This window comes from Aotus nancymaae, unplaced genomic scaffold (genome assembly GCF_030222135.1).
Source record: "Aotus nancymaae isolate 86718 unplaced genomic scaffold, 86718_ANA_hifiasm-v0.15.2.pri h1tg000057l, whole genome shotgun sequence".
Lineage (NCBI taxonomy): Eukaryota > Metazoa > Chordata > Mammalia > Primates > Aotidae > Aotus > Aotus nancymaae.
In genome coordinates, this window is record NW_026988471.1 from 31,569,574 (window position 1) to 31,588,090 (window position 18,517).

An 18,517-nucleotide genomic window follows, 5' to 3' on the forward strand; every position below is an offset into this window, starting at 1 on the left:
ATTTTTTTTGACACAAGTTCACAAATGAGAAAAAAATATTTTTCGAGTCCAAATCACTCATATGGTAGTTTTTGTTAAAAATAAATTAAATAAAAATCTTCCCCCAGTTGTCTCCATACCCCAGAGGCAGAAGTTACTTCCTGAAGCAAGAAGGTTAAGTATTTCCTTTGACCCAAAGGGCCAAGTTAATCTCCCAAAGGAGTTTAGCAAGGGAGAGCTCAGAAAGGCTTGAAGCTCACTTACCCTTAGGTGTGATTTGTAAATACCTTTTTACCAAGGAAAGATAGTGCCTTAACTTGTCCTGAGTACTTTGTACCTGCTCTGCCATGTGCTGGATTCTTGAGATAAAATGTCACATAAGAGACTGGCCTTACCCCCCAGGAAACTCTCAGTCTAATGAAAGAATAGTGACCAATAAAATTCATCATTTCAATTGTATTTTGGGAGTCTTCCAGTTACTAGCAGTTTCAGTCTCTGAGCTGGAGATCACCTTGGATTGTGAGCCAAGGTGAATCAGGACAGATCCCTGAGAATACTTCATGCAGCTCTAGGAAAAGCTTATACTCGTCAATAATCTGGCTTCTGATTTCACAATGAGAAAACTATAACCTCCTTGGCCTCAAAGGTGGAACTCTTTTTTTCTTTTTCTTTTTTTTTTTTTAAGACGGAGTTTCACTGTGGTGGTCAGGCTGCTCTTGAACTCCCAACCTCAGGTGATCCACCCACCTTGGCCTCCAAAGTGCTTGGATTACAGGCATGCGCCACCACGCCTGGCTAAAGGTGGAATTCTTAATACTTAGCTAATAATTGCTAACATCTTTTGGTATCTATGTCCTAGACCCTATGCTTTCTACTTGATAACTTAATTCTCATCAGTTGATCTCAATTTGCCAACTGGTAGGGAAAAAGCAAACCAACTACCCCTCCCTTCAGTCAGCCTGCCCTTGCTTCTAGCAGGTAACTCCATTTCACCCTATCTTGCGCTGTAGGCAATTAGGATTAATCAGTACTTCCTTGACTTTAACTAGGTGCTGAGATCATTATCTTTTTAATTTTTAGTATCTGTTTTTCCTCTCTGAGTTCAAAGCCTTTTTTTTTTTTTAAGTCTCACATTGTCGCCCAGGCTGGAGTGCAGTGGCTCGATCTCGGCTGACTCAACCTCCGCCTCCCGGGTTCAGGTGATTCTCCTGCCTCAGCCTCCTGAGTAGCTGGGATTACAGGCATGTGCCATCATGCCTGTGTAATTTTGTATTTTTAGTAAAGACCAGATTTCTCCATGTTGGTTAGGCTGGTCTCGAACTCCCAACCTCAGGTGATCCGCCCACTTCTGCCTCCCAAAGCGTTGGGATTACAGGTGTGAGCCATCGTGCCCATCCACAAAGCCTCTTTCTAAGCACTAGTTTCTGAGGAGCTGTCCAAGAGTAAGGATTATACTCATTTCCGAACTGTGTTTCTTTTGCATCTACTAAGGCAGCTAAAGCTTTACACTCAAACGAAATTAGTCAATTCTGCCTCAAGGAACTGCTGGATGTCGAGGAAGTGGTTAGGAGGTCTGGAGACCCTCTAATATCAGAACATAGACAACAGAGAGCCTGGAATTGTATAACACCAGGGCTACACAGTTTGTTTGCTAGCAATCCGGACACCTCTAATAACGTTCTTGTGCAATCATCAATGTTTAGAAATTTATAACTTGAGAGATATCAGTGTATCTTTTTCTCTACCTAAATCAGACAATGGTTTGGAACTTTTCTAATAATAAATCGTAAACTTCCATGGGGGAAAAAAAATCACATAATACTGAGCCTTTAAAATCATCCAGTCTAGATCATTCCAAACCTACTCACACTAACCTTTATCTTTTTCTTTTAACTTTTTCATTTTTTTTTGTTCAGACAGAGTGGCTCTGTCACTCAGGCTGGAGTGCAGTGGCCGGATCTTGGCTTACTGCAACCTCCCCTCCTGAAGTCAAGCGATTCTACTGCCTCAGCCACCCGAGTAGCTGGGCTTATAAGCATGTGCCACCACGCCTGCCTAACTTTTGTATTTTTAGTAGAGATGAGGTTTCACCTGTTGGCCAGGCTGGTCTTGAACTCCTGACCTCAAGTGATCAACCCACTTCAGCTTCCCAAAGTGCTAGGATTACAAGCGTGAGTCACTGCGTCCAGCCAATCTTGAGAACTTTCAGAGGAAACTCCATGACTTTGGGGTGGCAAGCCACCCTTAAAATGTATTTCTTTACATGGATATACATACTGATTAGCTAATTATCCTTTTTTCCTCAAATAGCTTAGCTTTAAGTTAGTTTTAATGGAGCTCAATCTTATTTCAGTGTCTCTGGCCAAACACTCATGAGTTCAATCCTAGATAGGAAAATTACGCAAACTACATAAATGTCTGGATATTCATATGTCAGGGAACTTACTGTTTTTGCCTGACCCCAATTATTTTTACAGCTGATTTCAACATACTTGGGAAATTTGATCAATTTGTATAAAATGGGAAGGTAAAATAAAATTTCTAAAAGCAGAAGTCTTTGTTGAATAACACTGACATCCTAATTATCTTTCAAACTTTGGTCAGATTCTGGTATTAACTGAATTGATATTATAGTAACCTTTTTATTTTTTATTTTTTTGAGATGGAGTCTCACTCTGTCACCCAGGCTAAAGTGCAGTGGCATGATCTTGGCTCACTGCAACCTCCGCCTCCCAGCTTTAAACGATTCTCCTATCTCAGCCTCCCAAGTAGCTGAAATTACAGGGACACATCACCATGCCCGGCTAGTTTTTGTATTTTTAGTAGAGATGGCGTTTCACCATGTTGGCCGGGCTGATCAACTCCTGACCTTAGATGGTCCACCCGATTTGGCCTTCCAAAGTGCTGGGATTATAGGCATGAGTCACTGCACCCCACCAGACAAACCTTGGTATAGAGGACAGAACAAAGGCTTTGGTGTCTTACTGACTTGTTTGGTTTCCAACACTATCATTTATTCACTTATTTGCCAAAAGTCTTACTTTCCTTGTAAAATGAGATAATACTGCTAGCTGCCTCTTAGGATTACAGTGACATAAGGATGAAGAGCACTAACACATTGCTAATACTGTTATACGCTTGGGGCATGGTCAGCCACAACTGGATCTTATTGCTGGAATTATACTGAAACCACTCAGTAGACTCTTGAACGATAGTTCCCCTCTTCTGTTAGTATCTATTAGCATCTGTGGGACTGAAGACACAAAACTTTTTTTTTTTTTCTGAGACAGAGTCTCGGCTCTGTCACCCATGCTGGAGTGCAGTGGCATGATTTCGGCTCACTGCAACCTTGGCCTCCCAGGTTCAAGCGATTCTCATGCCTAAGCCTCCCGAGTAGCTGGGATTATAGGTGGGCACCACCACACCTGGCTGATTTTTTTTTTGAGACAGGTCTTGCTTAGTCATCCAGGTTGGAATGCAGTGGTGCGATCTTGGTTCACTTCAACCTCCACCTCCTGGGTTCCAGTGATCCTACCACCTCAGCCTCCCTGGTAGCTGGGACTACAGGCATGAGCCATCATGCGCAGCTAATTTTTGTATTTTTAGTAGAGAGAGGGTTTCACCATCTTGGCCTCGCTGGTCTCAAGCTCCTGACCTCAGGTGATCCACCTGTTTTGGCCTTGCAAAGTGCTGGGATTACAGACGTGAGCCATGGTGCCCAGCCATGTGTTTGAACACATTCTGTCTCCAATCTTTTTAAGTGGTCAAAGGGTGACTGGATCTGTCATTAGCTCAAGCATAAGGATGTCAGGATTGCAAATAACATTTCATGACTCTTCCATCTCCTTTCTTTCTTTCTTTTTTTTTTTTTGAGACAGAGTTTCACTCTTGTTGCCCAGGCTGGAGGGCATGATCTTGACTCACTGCAACTTCTGCCTCCCATGTTCAAGCGATTCTTCTGCCTCAGCCTCCCGAGTAGCTGGGATTCCAGGTATGCACCACCACGCCCGGCTAATTTTGTATTTTTAGTAGAGACGGGGTTTCTCCATGTTGGTCAGGCTGGTGTCGAACTTGTGACCTCAGGCGATCTGCCCACGTTGGCCTTCCAAAGTGCTGGGATTATAGGCATGAGCCACTGCGCCCACCACTCATTTCATATTCATGAACAGAGCTCACATTTAGTAATAATAATTTTAAAAGTGTTTGCAAATGTTCATGGCAGCTTTATTTGAAGTAAACAAAAACTGGAAACAACTTCAACATCCATCCGCAGGATAAACATATTGTGATACATTCATACAATGGATACTGTTCAGTTGTATTTTTTAAAAATGAACATTGAGATATACAATATCTATGAATATCAAAATAATTATGCTAAGTCAAAGAAGCCAGAAAAAAGAGTGTATACTGTATGATTCTATTATATAAATCTAGGAAATGCAAACTGATCTATAGTGACAGCAGATCAGTGGTTCTTTGGGGTGTGGAGGATGAGGAGGGCAAGAGTGCACGATTATAAAGAGGAACAAGGAAACTTTGGGGAGTGATGGACATGTTCACCATCTTGATTGTGGTGATGGTTGATGGGTACATACCTGTATTAAAACCTAACAAATTGTACAGGCAAAATATGTGCATTTTATACCAATTATCCCTGAGTAATGCTTTTTAAAACATTGTCTTGTCTGAAGCTTAAAATCTGGTCTCCCAAGACCAATATTCTCCAGAAGTCTTCTCCTGACATGACAATTCTTTCTTCTCGTGACACCGCTGGTCTCCTGCTCTTTCCAAACCTCGTGTCCCTCGGAACAATGGCCCCACAACCACCACTTTCCCTCAGAGTGTGAGCCAGTCCTTGCCCTGTGGTTCCATCTAGTCAGTGAGACCAAACAGATCTGGGTCCCCCCTTGAACCCTCTGAAGCTCCCATAGCGCCATGATTTTCTCCAATCTCCTAGCCTCTTGCAACATTTGTTGAATTTCCATCTCCAGCCATGCTGCTTCTTCCTATTTTTTCTCCTTTGGGAAGAAATCATGGCTTTTGTGTTTAAAGAAATGAAGAGACATCCTGGTCTAGTATCATGTTCTAGAAAAATAGTTTTTAATTACTTCTCAATGAGAGGACATTCTGGGGCATTCACTCTTCTCCAGTCACAGCCAGGTCTGGCTTCCTTTGGTATCTGCTGGCAGTGGCTGAAAGGAGCTGAGCGAGTTCCTCTCCCTCCACATTCTGGAGTGGCTCCTTACTGAGTAGGAAAGTGAATTAACAATTATTTAGCTTCCTCCTTGGAGCTGGGTACTGGGCCAGCCTCTTTTCAGAGAGCTGTTGCTCTTGTGGTCAGAGTTACCCTGCAGTTTTCCCCTGGCTCTTACATGACATATCCCAGTATAGGTGTCAAGCGACTGGGACAAAGCCACACCCTGGCTAGTCCTAGCTCTTCCTTCCTTTTCCTTCCCTTCTCTCTCTTTCCCTACCTTCCTTCCTTTCTTCCTGGCTAGTCCTAGATCTTCCTTCCTTTCCCTCCCTCCCTTCCCTCCCTTCCTTCCTTCATTCTTTCCTTGTCCTAGCTCTTCTTTCCTTCCCTCCCTCCCTCCCTTTTCCTTCTTGCTTTCTTTTTTTTGAGTTGGAGTCTCATTCTATTGCCCAGGCTGGAGTGCAGTGACACCATCTTGGCTCACTGAAACCTCTGCCTCCCAGGTTCAAGCAATTCTTCTGCCTCAGCCTCCGGAGTAGTTGGGAATACAGGCGTGCGCTACTGTGTCCCGCTAATTTTCGTATTTTTATTAGAGACAAAGTTTGATCATGTTGGCCAGGCTAGTGTCGAACTCCCGACCTCAGGTGATATACCCGCCTCGGCCTCCCACAGGGCTGGGATTACAGATGTGAGCCAGGGAGCTCAGCCTCTAGCTGTTTCTTAGGAATGCTGCTAGGAAGATTGAAAGAAGTGCACATAAGCCACCAGCTCTGTGCTCAGCAGCAAGGAAGGGGAGGCTGGTTTGTCCGCTTGCAATTTCTTGTGACCACCCCTGGGACCAGTCTTCTGCAGGGTTCAGACTGTTCCAAAAACTTCCCTGCACCAGCGGCAGGGCCAGATTTCCCACCCGGCCATGATTCATGTAGTGGCAGTTTCAAAATCAGATCCTTTCCTTACACGCGAATTCACCCAAAGACCCATGGTATGCTGACGGGGTTCCATCGTGGTCTTCACCGACCCCACGTCAGAGGGTCTGTGATTCCGTGAGAGGGTGCCCATACGCTGAGAGCAATGGCCCACGTGCACTCTGCGTGAAGGACTGTGGTTTTCATCAGGTTGTCGAGAGCGTTCTGACCCACAAAGGTTTAAGAATCAGAGCTCTCGCCCTTCCAATCAAACTGCTTTGGCCAAGACGTCCGTTTTGAGTTGCATTTGAACCCAAGCCCTCGATAGCACACTCATTTCCACAATCACAGCTCGCGGAAGCGGTTCCCATTGGGGCGGAGCTGAGCGCGATCGCGCCCTCAACTCCGCCCATTGCCCGCCCCGGGATGGGGCACACCCACCCGGCAGGCTCAGTAGCCAAGCTCTGGTCAGTCTCCAAGGCGGAAGCCGGGCCAGAGAGCGTGCGCGTTTTTCCCAGGGTGCCCCGCGCTGCAGTTATGGCCGCCTCCTTGTGCTGGTATCCCCACAAGTTGTTCTAGGACCGTGGGTGTATTTACGGTAACTGTCGCCCCTAGATTTCCGCGTCTTTGTTCTCTCCTCTCTTCATTTTCTTTTGTTGACTCCCGTGTGGCCCTCGTGGGAGCTTGTTTTGTCTGCAGCGGTGTCTGGGGTGATGTGGACCCCGGAGCTGGCAGTTCTGAGGGGATTCCCCACCGAGGCTGAGCGGCAGCAATGGATACAGGAGGGGGTCGCCGGTTCAGGTGAGAGGCGCATCTGTCAGGGTCGACTTAGTCTATCGTGGGAACTGTAAGTAAGAGATGGCAGCGACTGATTCTCATCCCTCCCTTGGTTTTTCACTAACAAAATCTAGCTGATTCCTTGAGGCTTTGGGTTGTTGAGTCCCCGACATAGTGGGCGTGGTGCTCACTCACTCTCTACCCAAAACGTCTTACCGCCCAGGTTCAGTAATAATAGCAATGGCAATGTCAGTTATTTTCCTAAGCCCTCAGGATGTACCCAGTCGTTTAATGCTTATTGTAGACACTTAAGGTAGATACCATTTTTAATCCCACTTTGCGGTGAAGACCTGTAAATACACTTTGGTTAAGTATTTTTTTTTATTGTATTTTTCTATATTTATTTGTTTGAGATGGAGTTTAGCTTTTTGCCCAGGCTGGAGTGCAAATAAGGCGACCTCAGCTCACTGCAACTCCGCCACCTGGGCTCAAGCGATTTTCCTGCCTCAGCCTCCCGAGTAGCTGGGATTGCAAGCATGCGCCACCACACCCGGCTAATTTTGTATTTTTAGTAGAGTCGGGGGTTCACCATGTTGGTCAGGCTGGTCTCCAACTCCTGACCTGAAGTTATCTGCCCACCTGGGCCTCCCAAAGTGCTGGGATTACAGGCTTGAACCACCACAGCCTTCCTAGGCAGCAAAGATTAATTCTTGTGAGCAGTGAACGTTTACCAGAGAGATAAAGAGTTAAAAGGCACATTTACTGGCACATCTGGTTGTGGGATTTAGGCTGGATCTAGAAGAGAATGAACAGTGTGTCAGTACTCTGTGTATGTGTCTGTGTGTGTGGGCACGCGTGTGACACAATAGGTGCTTCCAGTGGCAGGAAGTCTGAAGTCTGGTGGTCTAGAAAACTTTTCTCGTGAGACTTGAGCTGATTTTGGATTAAAGGGTAAGACTAACAAGTGGAGAAGAGTTCAAAAGGCAAAATCACAAGTGGAAAGTGTGGAGGCAGGAATATACATGGGACATTAGGGAAACCATGAGTAAACCAGCGTTCTTGGAGTGACTTCATGAAGAGAAATTAATGGGGGTAGAAGGAGCCAGATTGTGAAAAGTCCTAGAACCTTGACTAAGGAAACTTTTCTGTTGTCAGTAGGAATCTTTGTGAATTTCCCAGCAAAAGAGTAAATATCTACTAATAAGGAATATTATTTCTGGGGCTGACTTCCATTTTGGAGCTCATAGTCAGCGTGGGTTAGCTGCTAATTGTAGGAGAGAGAATGTAGAATGATGGAGATTTGCTAAGTGCCTTGTGATTTGCATACAGCAAAAATTCTAAGTCTAGACATTGTTTTTGCACACTAAAATGGTAGATTTACCTAACACTGTTATCCTTTATGGTATGAAAAAAATTTTTTTTGGATTACTGCACTAATTTTTTATGTTACAGAGAGTGGATCTTTCCTACAGTTGCTGCTGGAAGGGAACTATGAAGCCATATTCTTAAATTCAATGACTCAAAATATTTTTAATTCAACAACAACCTCTGAAGAAAAGATTGATAGCTACCTGGAGAAGCAGGTAGTAACATTCCTGGATGACTCAACAGATTTGGACACAACGGAAAGGTAGAATTTTATTTGAAAATTTCATAGAGGAACAGACTGAATATATTTAATAGCACCTAGACAGTGTAAGGCACTGATTTTAGCAGTTAAGAAACCTTGCTTTCCATTTACTCAAGACTCGTGATGTACTGAGTAATCCATGTAAGAACTCTTGTCCAGAAGACCATCCGGAATGAAAAAGTAAAGTGGTGCAGGATAAAATGGTTTCGTATATGAGACTGGCACGTATTTGGGTGTTACCTGCTAACCCACTCTCATGAGCTCCCAGTGCTTAGGTCTGGTAGGCTTTATCCACCGCAAGACTTAACGCCTTATTTTCTTTTATCTTAAAAACATGCTTTCAGGCTGGGCATGATGGTGTGCACCTGTAGTCCCAGCTGCTTGGGAGGCTGAGGTGGAGTTTGCGGTGAGCCGAGATCATGCCATTGCACTCCAGCGTGGGCGACGGAGCTAGACTCTGTCTCAAAAAGTAAACCAACAAAACCCGCCCCCCCATACCTTCAATCTTGTTATTTCTGCATAGCTGAATACTAATTTGTAATGATTTATTATGTTTTAGATTATTATCTGTGTAGAGCTCAGAGAACTTAATGTTTTTATTTCAGAGCCCTTGGTTTACCTTCTTCCATTAAATTTGTGTAATTTTATAGGGTTAAATATAGCAGATAGTTACACGGCAGGGAAACCTAAGCTTTTCAGTGGCTTAAATTTTACTAGTATAAATTGGATACCTCTGTCTTTCCTCTGCTATCTTTGCAACCATGTCAATCTTTAATTATCTTGTAAATTAGCATGCAATTTTATTTTACTAGTATTTCTAGGAAATGGCTTCATTTAGTTCTTCAACAAATAAACTATTGTACTAGGTGTGGAGGTTGTGAAGATGAATAAAGCATAACCCATATTCATAAGGAGTTTGCAAAAGAATGCTACTATAGGCTTTTAATGTTAGTTTTCAAATTAATATTATTTCTTTTCTTTTCTTTTTTATGGAGTCTCACTCTATTTCCCAGGCTGGAGTACAGTGGCATGATCTTGGCTCACTGCAGCCTCTGCCTCCTGAGTTCAACTGATTCTCCTCCCTCGGCTTCCCATGTAGCTGGGATTACAGGCCCGCACCACCGCACACAAAAAAAATACAGTTTTTTTTTTTTTTGTATTTTTAGTAGAGATAGGGTTTCACCATGTTGGCCGGGCTGGTCTGACCTCAGGTGATTCACCCACCTGAGCCTTCCAAAGTGCTGGGATTACAGGCATCATCCATCGCGCCCCACCTCCTTTTCATTTTAGTTTACTGGTAGTTATGTTTCTTTGGTGTCATTCTTTTTTTTTCTTCCTTTTTTTAGAGATCTTGTCTTGATATGTTGCGTAGCCTGGTCTCGAACTCCTGGGCTCAAGCAATCCTCTCACCTCTGCCTCACTAACTGTGGGGATTATAGGCATGAGCCACTCCGCCTTGCCAAATTCTTATTGCCCTCTGATATGTGTGCACTCTCATAGCAACTAGCCTTGTGGTGCCGATTAAAGCAACACGTTAACACACATGCATTATCACAAGATAGATCAGATTTCTATCTTGCCACATAAAGCTAAAAAGAGACTTTCAGTTGACTCATTTTCAGACATTTGAAAGTTAAAGTGTAATATCACTTCACCTTATGGATTTTGTTTTTTGATTAGGACAGTTTATTAAGGCTGTTTTCTCCAAATTTCCAAACTTCTGATTCCAAACCAGCTGTTTTGTTATCTTTTTTTCTCTAATGCTGCTTATTCTTTGCATTGCATCCTGAGTTTTATATTTTTGCTACCATAGGCTTGTATGTTTGATTTTTTTTTTCTTTTTCTTAAACAACCTCCCTTTTAAGGGAGGGCCTAGGGGCTGCAGGGAAAAAAGTGACTGCTAATACTTTCTCTTCAGAATGCAACTCCAGGATTCCCTGGCTATTATTTGCTAGAGTTGAATCTGTACCTATTTAGTCCTAATTTAGGGTTTGGCACATTATGGCTGGCAGGCTAACTAAGTGGCTAAGAATGAATGGGGTATTTTTTTTTCTTTTGAGTGGGAGTCTTACACTATTGCCCAGGTTGTAGTGCAGTGTCGCCATCTCAGCTCACTGCAATCTCTGCCTCCTGGATTCAAGCAATTCTCCTGCCTCAGCCTCTCGAGTAGCTGGGACTACAGGCGTGTGCCGTCATGCCCAACTGATTTTTTTGTATTTTTAGTAGACATGGGGTTTCACCATGTTGGCTAGGATGGTCTCGATCTCCTGACCTCATGATCCGCCTGCCAAGGCCTCCCAAAGTGCTGGGATTACAGGCATGAGCCACCGTGCCCGGCTGGTTTTTATATTTTTAAACGGTTGGAAAAAACAAAACATGATATGCAAAGCCTAAAATATTTCCTGTCTGTCCCTTTAGAAGAAGTTTGCCTATCTCTGTCTTAAATCACAGTAAGACTGACAAATAGAGGTTTCACTCAAACTTCTGCGTTTTTGTTGTTGTTCTAGCATTTGGTGGCATGGGATCAGTAAAAGGTTAGCAACAACTTTATATCATCACTTTTCTTTTGTATAAAGTCAGTTTTCTATACATCTTGTTGCAATGTCAGAACTGTTAAAGAGAATGCCAGAAAAACATAGATGCCTAATAAGAACCTAAATCAACACTGTTCAAGATAATTTCTGTGGAGATAGAAGTGTTCTCTATCTTCATTGCCCAGATGGTAGCCACTAGCCACACTAAACTATTGAGTACTTGAAATATGGAAAATATGACTATGAAACTGAATTTTAAATTGTATTTAATTTTAACGAATGTAAATTTAATCCATATGTGACTTATGGTTATAATATTGGATGTTGTAGACCTACTTTTTTTTTTAAAGAGAGACAGGGTCTCGCTTTATTATCCAGGCTGAAGTACAGTGGTATGATCAAAGCTTAGTAGAGCCTCGAACTCTTGGGCTGCAAGCAATCCTCATGCATCAGCCTCTGGAGTAGCTGGGATATACCACCATGCCTGGCTACCTTTTTAATTTTTTGTACAGACAGGGTGTCACTATGTTTCTCAAGCTGGTTCTGAACTCCTGGGTTCAAACAATCCTTCTACCATGGCCTTCCAAGTGCTAGAAGTACAGGCATGAGCCACTGTGCCTGGCTGACCTAAATTGTTTTAAGTTTCAGAAAAAAATTTTTTTTTTGTCAGTAGTCTTGGATGGTCTCAATAAATGTTGATAGATATTATTTTCTTTTTTTTTAAATTTTTTTATTTTTTATTTTTTTTGTTTTCTAGATATTGTTTTCTTAATAAAACTGCATTGGAATAGTGTGTTTGAGATTGTACAGTGATAGTAGTTCATATTTATTTCTTTAACCATTCTTCTATGCAGACAACAGCTGATATTTCTACTTGGTGTGAGCAGTTTGCAACTTTTTGTTCAGAGCAACTGGACGGGGCCCCCTGTTGATTTACACCCTCAGGATTTTTTGCCATCTGTTTTGTTCCAGCAATTCAGTGAGGTATGCTTCTTGAAAGTGTTGTATGTAATTATTATGGTGTTATTTATTTTTTTACAAGCAGGTCTTTATGAACTGGAATTAATAGTAGTTAGGAAAGAAACATGACTTTATGGTTTGTACAAAACTACTAAGAATGCTTGTTCACTGATGAGATTTTCACATATTTCCGGAAGTTCCATTGTCAATCTCAAATTCCTTTTAACACACACACTCCATTTTATGAAGCCATGTTAGCTGTGTTTTTTAATTAAAGTACAGACAGCTTTAACAGGTGTTTACTTGCTTGTATCACCTTAGTTATATAAATTTCTTTTGTTTTTTTGAGATGGTATCTCACTCAGTCATCCAGGTTGGTATACAGTGGCTAGATTACAGCTAGATTACCCTCAACCTACTCAGGCTCAGGTGATCCTCCCACCTCAGGCTACCAAGCGCTGGGACTACAGTCACATGTCACCATGCCCAGGTAATTTTTTTGTAGAGATGGAGTTTTGCCAAGTTGCCCAGGCTGGTCTCAAACTCCTGGGCTCAAGCGATCTGCCTGCCTCGACCTCCCAAAGTGCGCTAGGATTACAGGTGTGAGTGCTGTACATAAAGATCTTTAATGGCAAAGCAGCAAATCTGGAAATCTGTTTAATTTTATTTCAGGTACGTTTAGTTTTTTTAATTTTTTTTTTTTTTTTGAAACAGAGTCTTGCTCTGTCACCCAGGCTGGAGTGCAGTGGTGTGATCTCAGCTCACTGCAACCTCTGCCCCTGGGTCCAAGCAATTCTCCTGCCTCAGCCTCCCTAGTAGCTGGGATTGCAGGTGTGTACTACCACACCTGGCTAATTTTTATATTTTTAGTAGAGATGGTGTTTCACCATGTTGGCCAGGCTGGTCTCGAACTCCTGACCTCAAGTGATCCGCCTGCCTCAGCCTCCCAAAGTGCTAGGTTTACAGATGTGATTCACCGTTTCTGGCTTGCAGATAAGTTTTGATACTGTGCTTAAGAATGATTCCCAGTAGTGGTTTGCTACCCGGGGTGGTTTCCTTTAAATTAGAAATACTTTATTAAAGTGCCTGGCACAGCATTGCTTGATGGTGATTATTATCCATTGTGAAGATAATATTATTGATCTGTACCAGTGTGTCATCAATTGAGCTTGCAGTTTGAGTTCCTCAGGAATTTTTGAGCCCCTATGTAGAGGGTCTGGCCAGTATGAGATGATCTACAAAAGAAGTATGGTTTAAATCAAAGTAAGAACTTTAATTTGTCCAGTCACTTAGGTGATTTTGAATATAGCTATCAACCACTCAAACTGCAAGAAGCTGAGTGATTGATAGCTGTGTTCAAAATCACCAAAGTGCATCCAGAGATTATGCAGCAAAATGGACCTTGTGTTACCTGGTTTCTCAGAATTAGGTGTAGCAAGTAAACGTGGAATAGAGTTATTAGAGATATGTGTTAATAATTTGATGGGGATTGGAAAGAGAAGAAGTGCAAAAATAAGCATAATGTGAAAACCACAATAATTAACTCTATATAAATCAGCTTAGTGAGTCACTATATACTTCAGTAGAGTAATTTTAATTCATAATGCTGACCCTAATTATAATTGAAAGATTAAAAGATCTTCTGTATCTGTGTCTAAGAAGGGAATTTATAATTTATATTCTACGAAGGTTTTTGTCCAAAATGGGGAAAAGAACCTTAGACCCCAATGATTGTAGCACTTAAAGAGATAAGCTTCAGTTATCTAGAAATGTACTTATTTTATTCCTTCTCTTATTATGTATGAATCAGTTTCTGGCTTCTATGGTCCTATAGTATAGGTTAGAAATCCACCAAACTGTCAAAGCCATAAATATTTCCTGAGCACTAATAATGTGGTTTGAATGGTGCTCAATTCACATTTTTTTTTCTTTTTTTTGAGACGGAATCTCACTCTGTCACCCAGGCTGGAGTGCAGTGGCGCCATCTCGGCTCACTGCACCCTCCGCCTCCTGGGTTCAAGCCATTCTCTTGCCTCAGCCTCCCAAGCAGCTGGGACTACAGGCGCTTGCCACCACGTCTGGCTAATTTTTGTATTTTTAGTAGAGATGGAGTTTTACCGTGTTGGCAAGGCTGTTCACGAGCTCCTGACTTCAGGTGATATGCCTGCCTTGAACTCCCAAAGTGCTGGAATTATAGGCATGAGCCACCCACCACGCCCAGCCAGGATTTGATTTTCTTTTCTTTTCCTTCCTTCCTCCCTTCCTTCCTTCCTTCCCTCCCTCCCTCCCTCCTTCCTTCCTTCTTTCCCTCCTTCCTTCCTTTTTTCTTTTCTCTCTTTTCTTCCTTTTTTTCTTCCTTTCCTTCTTTCCTTCCTTCTTTCCCTTCCTCCCTCCCTCCCTCCCTCCCTTCCTTCCTTCTTCTTTCTTCTTTCTTCTTTCCTCTTGCTCTGTCATCCAGGCTGGAGTGCGGTGGCGCAATCTTGGCTCACTGCTACCTCTGCCTATTGGGTTCAAGCAGTTCTCCTGCCTCAGCCTCCTGAGTAGCTAGGATTACAGGCATGTGCCACCATGTTCAGCTAATTTTTGTAGTTTTAGTAGAAATGGGGTTTCACCATGTTGGCCAGGCTGGTCTCAAACTCCTGACTTCATGATCCGCCTGCCTTGGTCTTCTAAAGTTCTGGGATTAGAGGTGTAAGCCATTGTGCCCAGCTCTTCTTCTTTCTTCTATTGAATACTTTAAACAATATTCAAAATATTCAGTATTCAAAATATTCAGTATTGAGCCAGGTACTGGCATTATTTGGATTGTTTAGTTTAATTCTTACAAGAACCCTCTGAGGTATAGGTTCAGTTATTTCATTTTATAATTGATGAAATTGAGGCTTCATCAGGAAAAAAAATTGTGAGAAAAATTTACATGTGCCCACAAACTAATGAGCAGCAGAGAAAAGACAGTCTCCTGTGCATGTGATATTGGAACCCATGTTCCTGATGGGTGAGGATTCTTGCTCGCTATTTTATGGCAGCTGTTAAAATTCTGTAATCTAAATTTTAACAACCTTGTCCATTGTAAAACATCTCTGTACAACAGGAGAGTGCATTTTTCAAAGGCATCCTTTTTTTTTGGCAGCCTTCTGCTTACTCTGGTTTGTGGTTGTATGCCCATTCAGCATTTGATGTATGAGACTTTGCTGGTTGTTTGGCTTGATAGAAATTATGGAGTAGAGATTTACTTGATAACAACATTTTCCCAGGTATTGAAACTTAAGTGAATTGTAGGTGTTTAGTATAAATATCAAATACACTATTTAGTATAAATACTTTAACATGGGGATGCTTTCTGTTGAGAGAATATTTTGTCGTAAGTAAATTTATGAAGTGCAGGTGCGGTGGCTTACGCCTGTGATCCCAGTACTTTGGGAGGCCGGGGAGGGAGATCACTTAAGGTCAGGAGTTTGAGACCAGCCTGGCCAACATGGTGAAACCGCTTCTTTACTGAAAATACAGAAACTTAGCCAGATGTGGTGGTGCATGCCTGAAGTCCCAGCTGTTTGCCCTGGAAGGAGGATCACTTGAGCCCAGGAAGCAGAGGTTGCAGTGAACCGAGATTGTGCCACTGTACTCCAGCTTGGGCAATAGAGTGAGACTCTGCCTAAAACACACACACACACACACACACACACACACACACACCCCAATAAAAAAATAAAGTTTGGTCAGATGGGTGGCCATCCGTCAGGGTGGGCTGGATTTGTTGATCTCTAAGGGCATTTGCAGTGTTATAATTCTGTCCAGTGCCAATTGCTGTGTAATATATTAATGCCTTTGTTTCAAAGCTGAGTTGGCTGGAAAATCTTTGTATTATTATAAGACATAAAAAGATTGATATTTTGTTAAATTATACATCTTAGTTTATAATCCTTTTTTCAGGTTAAAGGACTGGATACATTTGTTCTGAGCCTGCTCACTCTAGATGGTGAATCAATCTACAGCCTGACCTTGAAACCTATACTGCTGTTATTAGCACGCATTATCCTAGTGAATGTAAGACATAAACTGACAGCTATTCAGGTAAGGAAAGGATCCATGAGATTCATACCCTGGTGTGACTTTTGTGCCTATTGACACCAGACTGTAGATGTGTTGCTGACAACGCCTGCGTCTATTTTGTTTTCTAAGTCTTCTAGGTATGTAATTGAAAAACTTGATGAAAATAGGCAAAAACTTTTCTTCACTCATGAGATTGATCCAGCTTAGAATGAGATTATGTTGCACCTCCTTAATAGGATTTGTCTGTGTACTGTGTAGGTATAAATGTTCATTTGTAGAAATCTTAAATATAGATTTAAAAACATACCTCAGGCCGGGCACAGTGGCGTACTCCTGTAATATCAGCACTTTGGAAGGCTGAGGTGGGCAGATCACCTGAGGTCAGGAGTTAGGGACTAGTCTGGCCAACATGGTGAATCCCTGTCTCTACTAAAAATATGAAATTAGCTGGGTGTGGTGGGCGCCTGTAATCCCAGCTACTCGGGAGGCTCAGGGAGGAGCATCACTTGAACCCGGGAGGCAGAGGTTGCAGTGAGCCGAGATCAAGCCATTGCATTCCAACCTGGGCAACAGAGCGAGACTCTATCTCAAACAAAAAATAAAAAACAAACTAAAAAACATACCTTACAGTCTTTTATGAATTTCACATAGGATAATGAGCAGTGACCAAAATTTAATGGATCTTAATCCCTGTTTCCTGGCTCACATTCTATGTTATGTCATTATTTGGGTTGGATTTAGTAAAGCATTTGTTAAATATCTGTCATATGGTTCCGTCATATAAACTAGTGAGGACAACTATACACACAGAAAACTAATATGCAGAAAGAAGAGACTGTCTTTGGAGGTTTAGTGGCGGTTGTCAGCCATGCAGTGTGCAGTCTGTGTTGCTGCTGTTCAACTCTGCTGCATTGTAGTGTGAAAGCAGCTGTAGACAATGTGTCAGCAAATGGGTGTGACTGTCTTCCAATAAAGTTTTATTTGTGGACACTGAAACTTACATTTCGTGTACTTCTCACGTTCACAAAATATTATTCTTTTTTTCAGTGATATAAAAATGTAGAAACTATTTTCAGTTTTTGGGCTATACAGAAACAAGTGGTGGGCTGGAATTGCCCACAGGCTGTGCCTGGCTGACCCCCTGCTCCATCGATTGTTGCAGCTTAGTGTGCTGCAGACTCCATCGTGTCAGAAATAGGGAATTTAAATATTATGTGAAATCTCTCAATTTTGGCTGAACAATTTTAAGAAACACAATATTTCTTTCTTTTCTTTTTTTTTTTTTTGAGGTAAAATTTCACTCTTGTTGCCCAGGCTGGAGTGCAATGGCGCAATCTCAGCTCACCGTAACCTCTGCCTCTTGGGTTCAAGAGATTCTCCTGCCTCAGCCTCCCAAGTAGCTGGGATTACAGGCATGTGCTACCACGTCTGGCTAATTTTGTATTTTTAGTAGAGACGGATTTCTCCATGTTGGTCAGGATGGTCTGGAACTCCTGACCTCAGGTGATTTACCTGCCTCAGCCTCCCAATGTGCTGGGATTACAGGGGTGAGCCACCACGCCTGGCCCAGGAAACACAGTACTTCTGTAGGTGAATGTAGACTTAGTCTGTGCTATGTAAGGGCTTACTTTCCTAAGCATTTAAGTTTACACACTAAATTTTTTTTTTTGAGACGAAGTCTCACTCTTTCGCCCAGGCTAGAGTATAGTGGCACGATCTCAGCTCACTGCAACCTCCATCTTTCAGGTTCAAGCGATTCTCATGCCTCAGCCTCCTGAGTAGCTGGGCTTACAGGCGTCCACCACTATGCTTGCCTAATTTTTTGCATTTTTAGTAGAGATGGGGTTTCACCATGTTGTCCACATTGGACTCAAACTCCTAGCCTCAAGTAATCTGCCTGCCTCAGCCTCCCAAAGTGCTGGGATCACAGGCATGAGCCACCACGCCTGGCCTAAATTTGTTTTAAAGAAGAGGTAAGAAGGGAAGTGATGCCTCTATTTGCAACTTTCATAAGAGCCAGAGGATTTGGAATCCATTGTACTAGAGGGTTTTTTTTTTTTTTTTTTTGAGACAGGGTCTGGCTCTCTTGCCCCCCAGGCTGGAGTGCAGTGGCATGATCTCAGCTCACTGCAACCTCTGCCCCCTGGGGTCAAGCCATCCTCCCACCTCAGCATCCTAAGTAACTGGGACTACAAGCATGCACCGTCGCACCTGGCTAATTTTTGTATTTTTTGTAGAGATAGGGTTTTGCCATGTTGCGCAGGCTGGTCTTGAACTTCTGAGCTCAAGCGATCCACCTGCCTCAACCTTTCCTAAGTGCTGAAATTACAGGCATAAGCCACCATGCTAGGCCTAGAAGGGTTTTTGTTTTTGAGACAGTCTCCCTCTGTCGCTCAGGCTGGAGTGCTGTGGTGCGATCTTGGCTCACTGCAACCTACACCTCCCAGGTTCAAGTGATTCTTCTGCCTCAGCCTCTCAGGTAGCT

The 18,517-nt window shown here is 42.7% G+C and overlaps 1 protein-coding gene across 3 annotated transcripts in view; it reads left to right on the top strand.

Moving 5' to 3' along the window:
* Positions 1-6,553: 6,553 nt before the first annotated feature.
* The window catches only part of TTC27 (tetratricopeptide repeat domain 27), a 191,180-nt gene continuing 179,216 nt past the window's right edge, over positions 6,554-18,517 (top strand). Inside the window, exons 1-4 of one of the 3 annotated variants that reach the window (XM_021674421.2) lie at positions 6,554-6,882; positions 8,311-8,488; positions 11,877-12,006; positions 15,913-16,053. In XM_021674421.2, the coding sequence (XP_021530096.2) occupies positions 6,795-6,882; positions 8,311-8,488; positions 11,877-12,006; positions 15,913-16,053 (537 nt within the window). In that variant the 5' untranslated portion in view covers positions 6,554-6,794. The remainder of the gene's footprint in view (positions 6,883-8,310; positions 8,489-11,876; positions 12,007-15,912; positions 16,054-18,517) is intronic. The other 2 variants (XM_021674423.2, XM_021674422.2) reach the window with 2 other exon arrangements.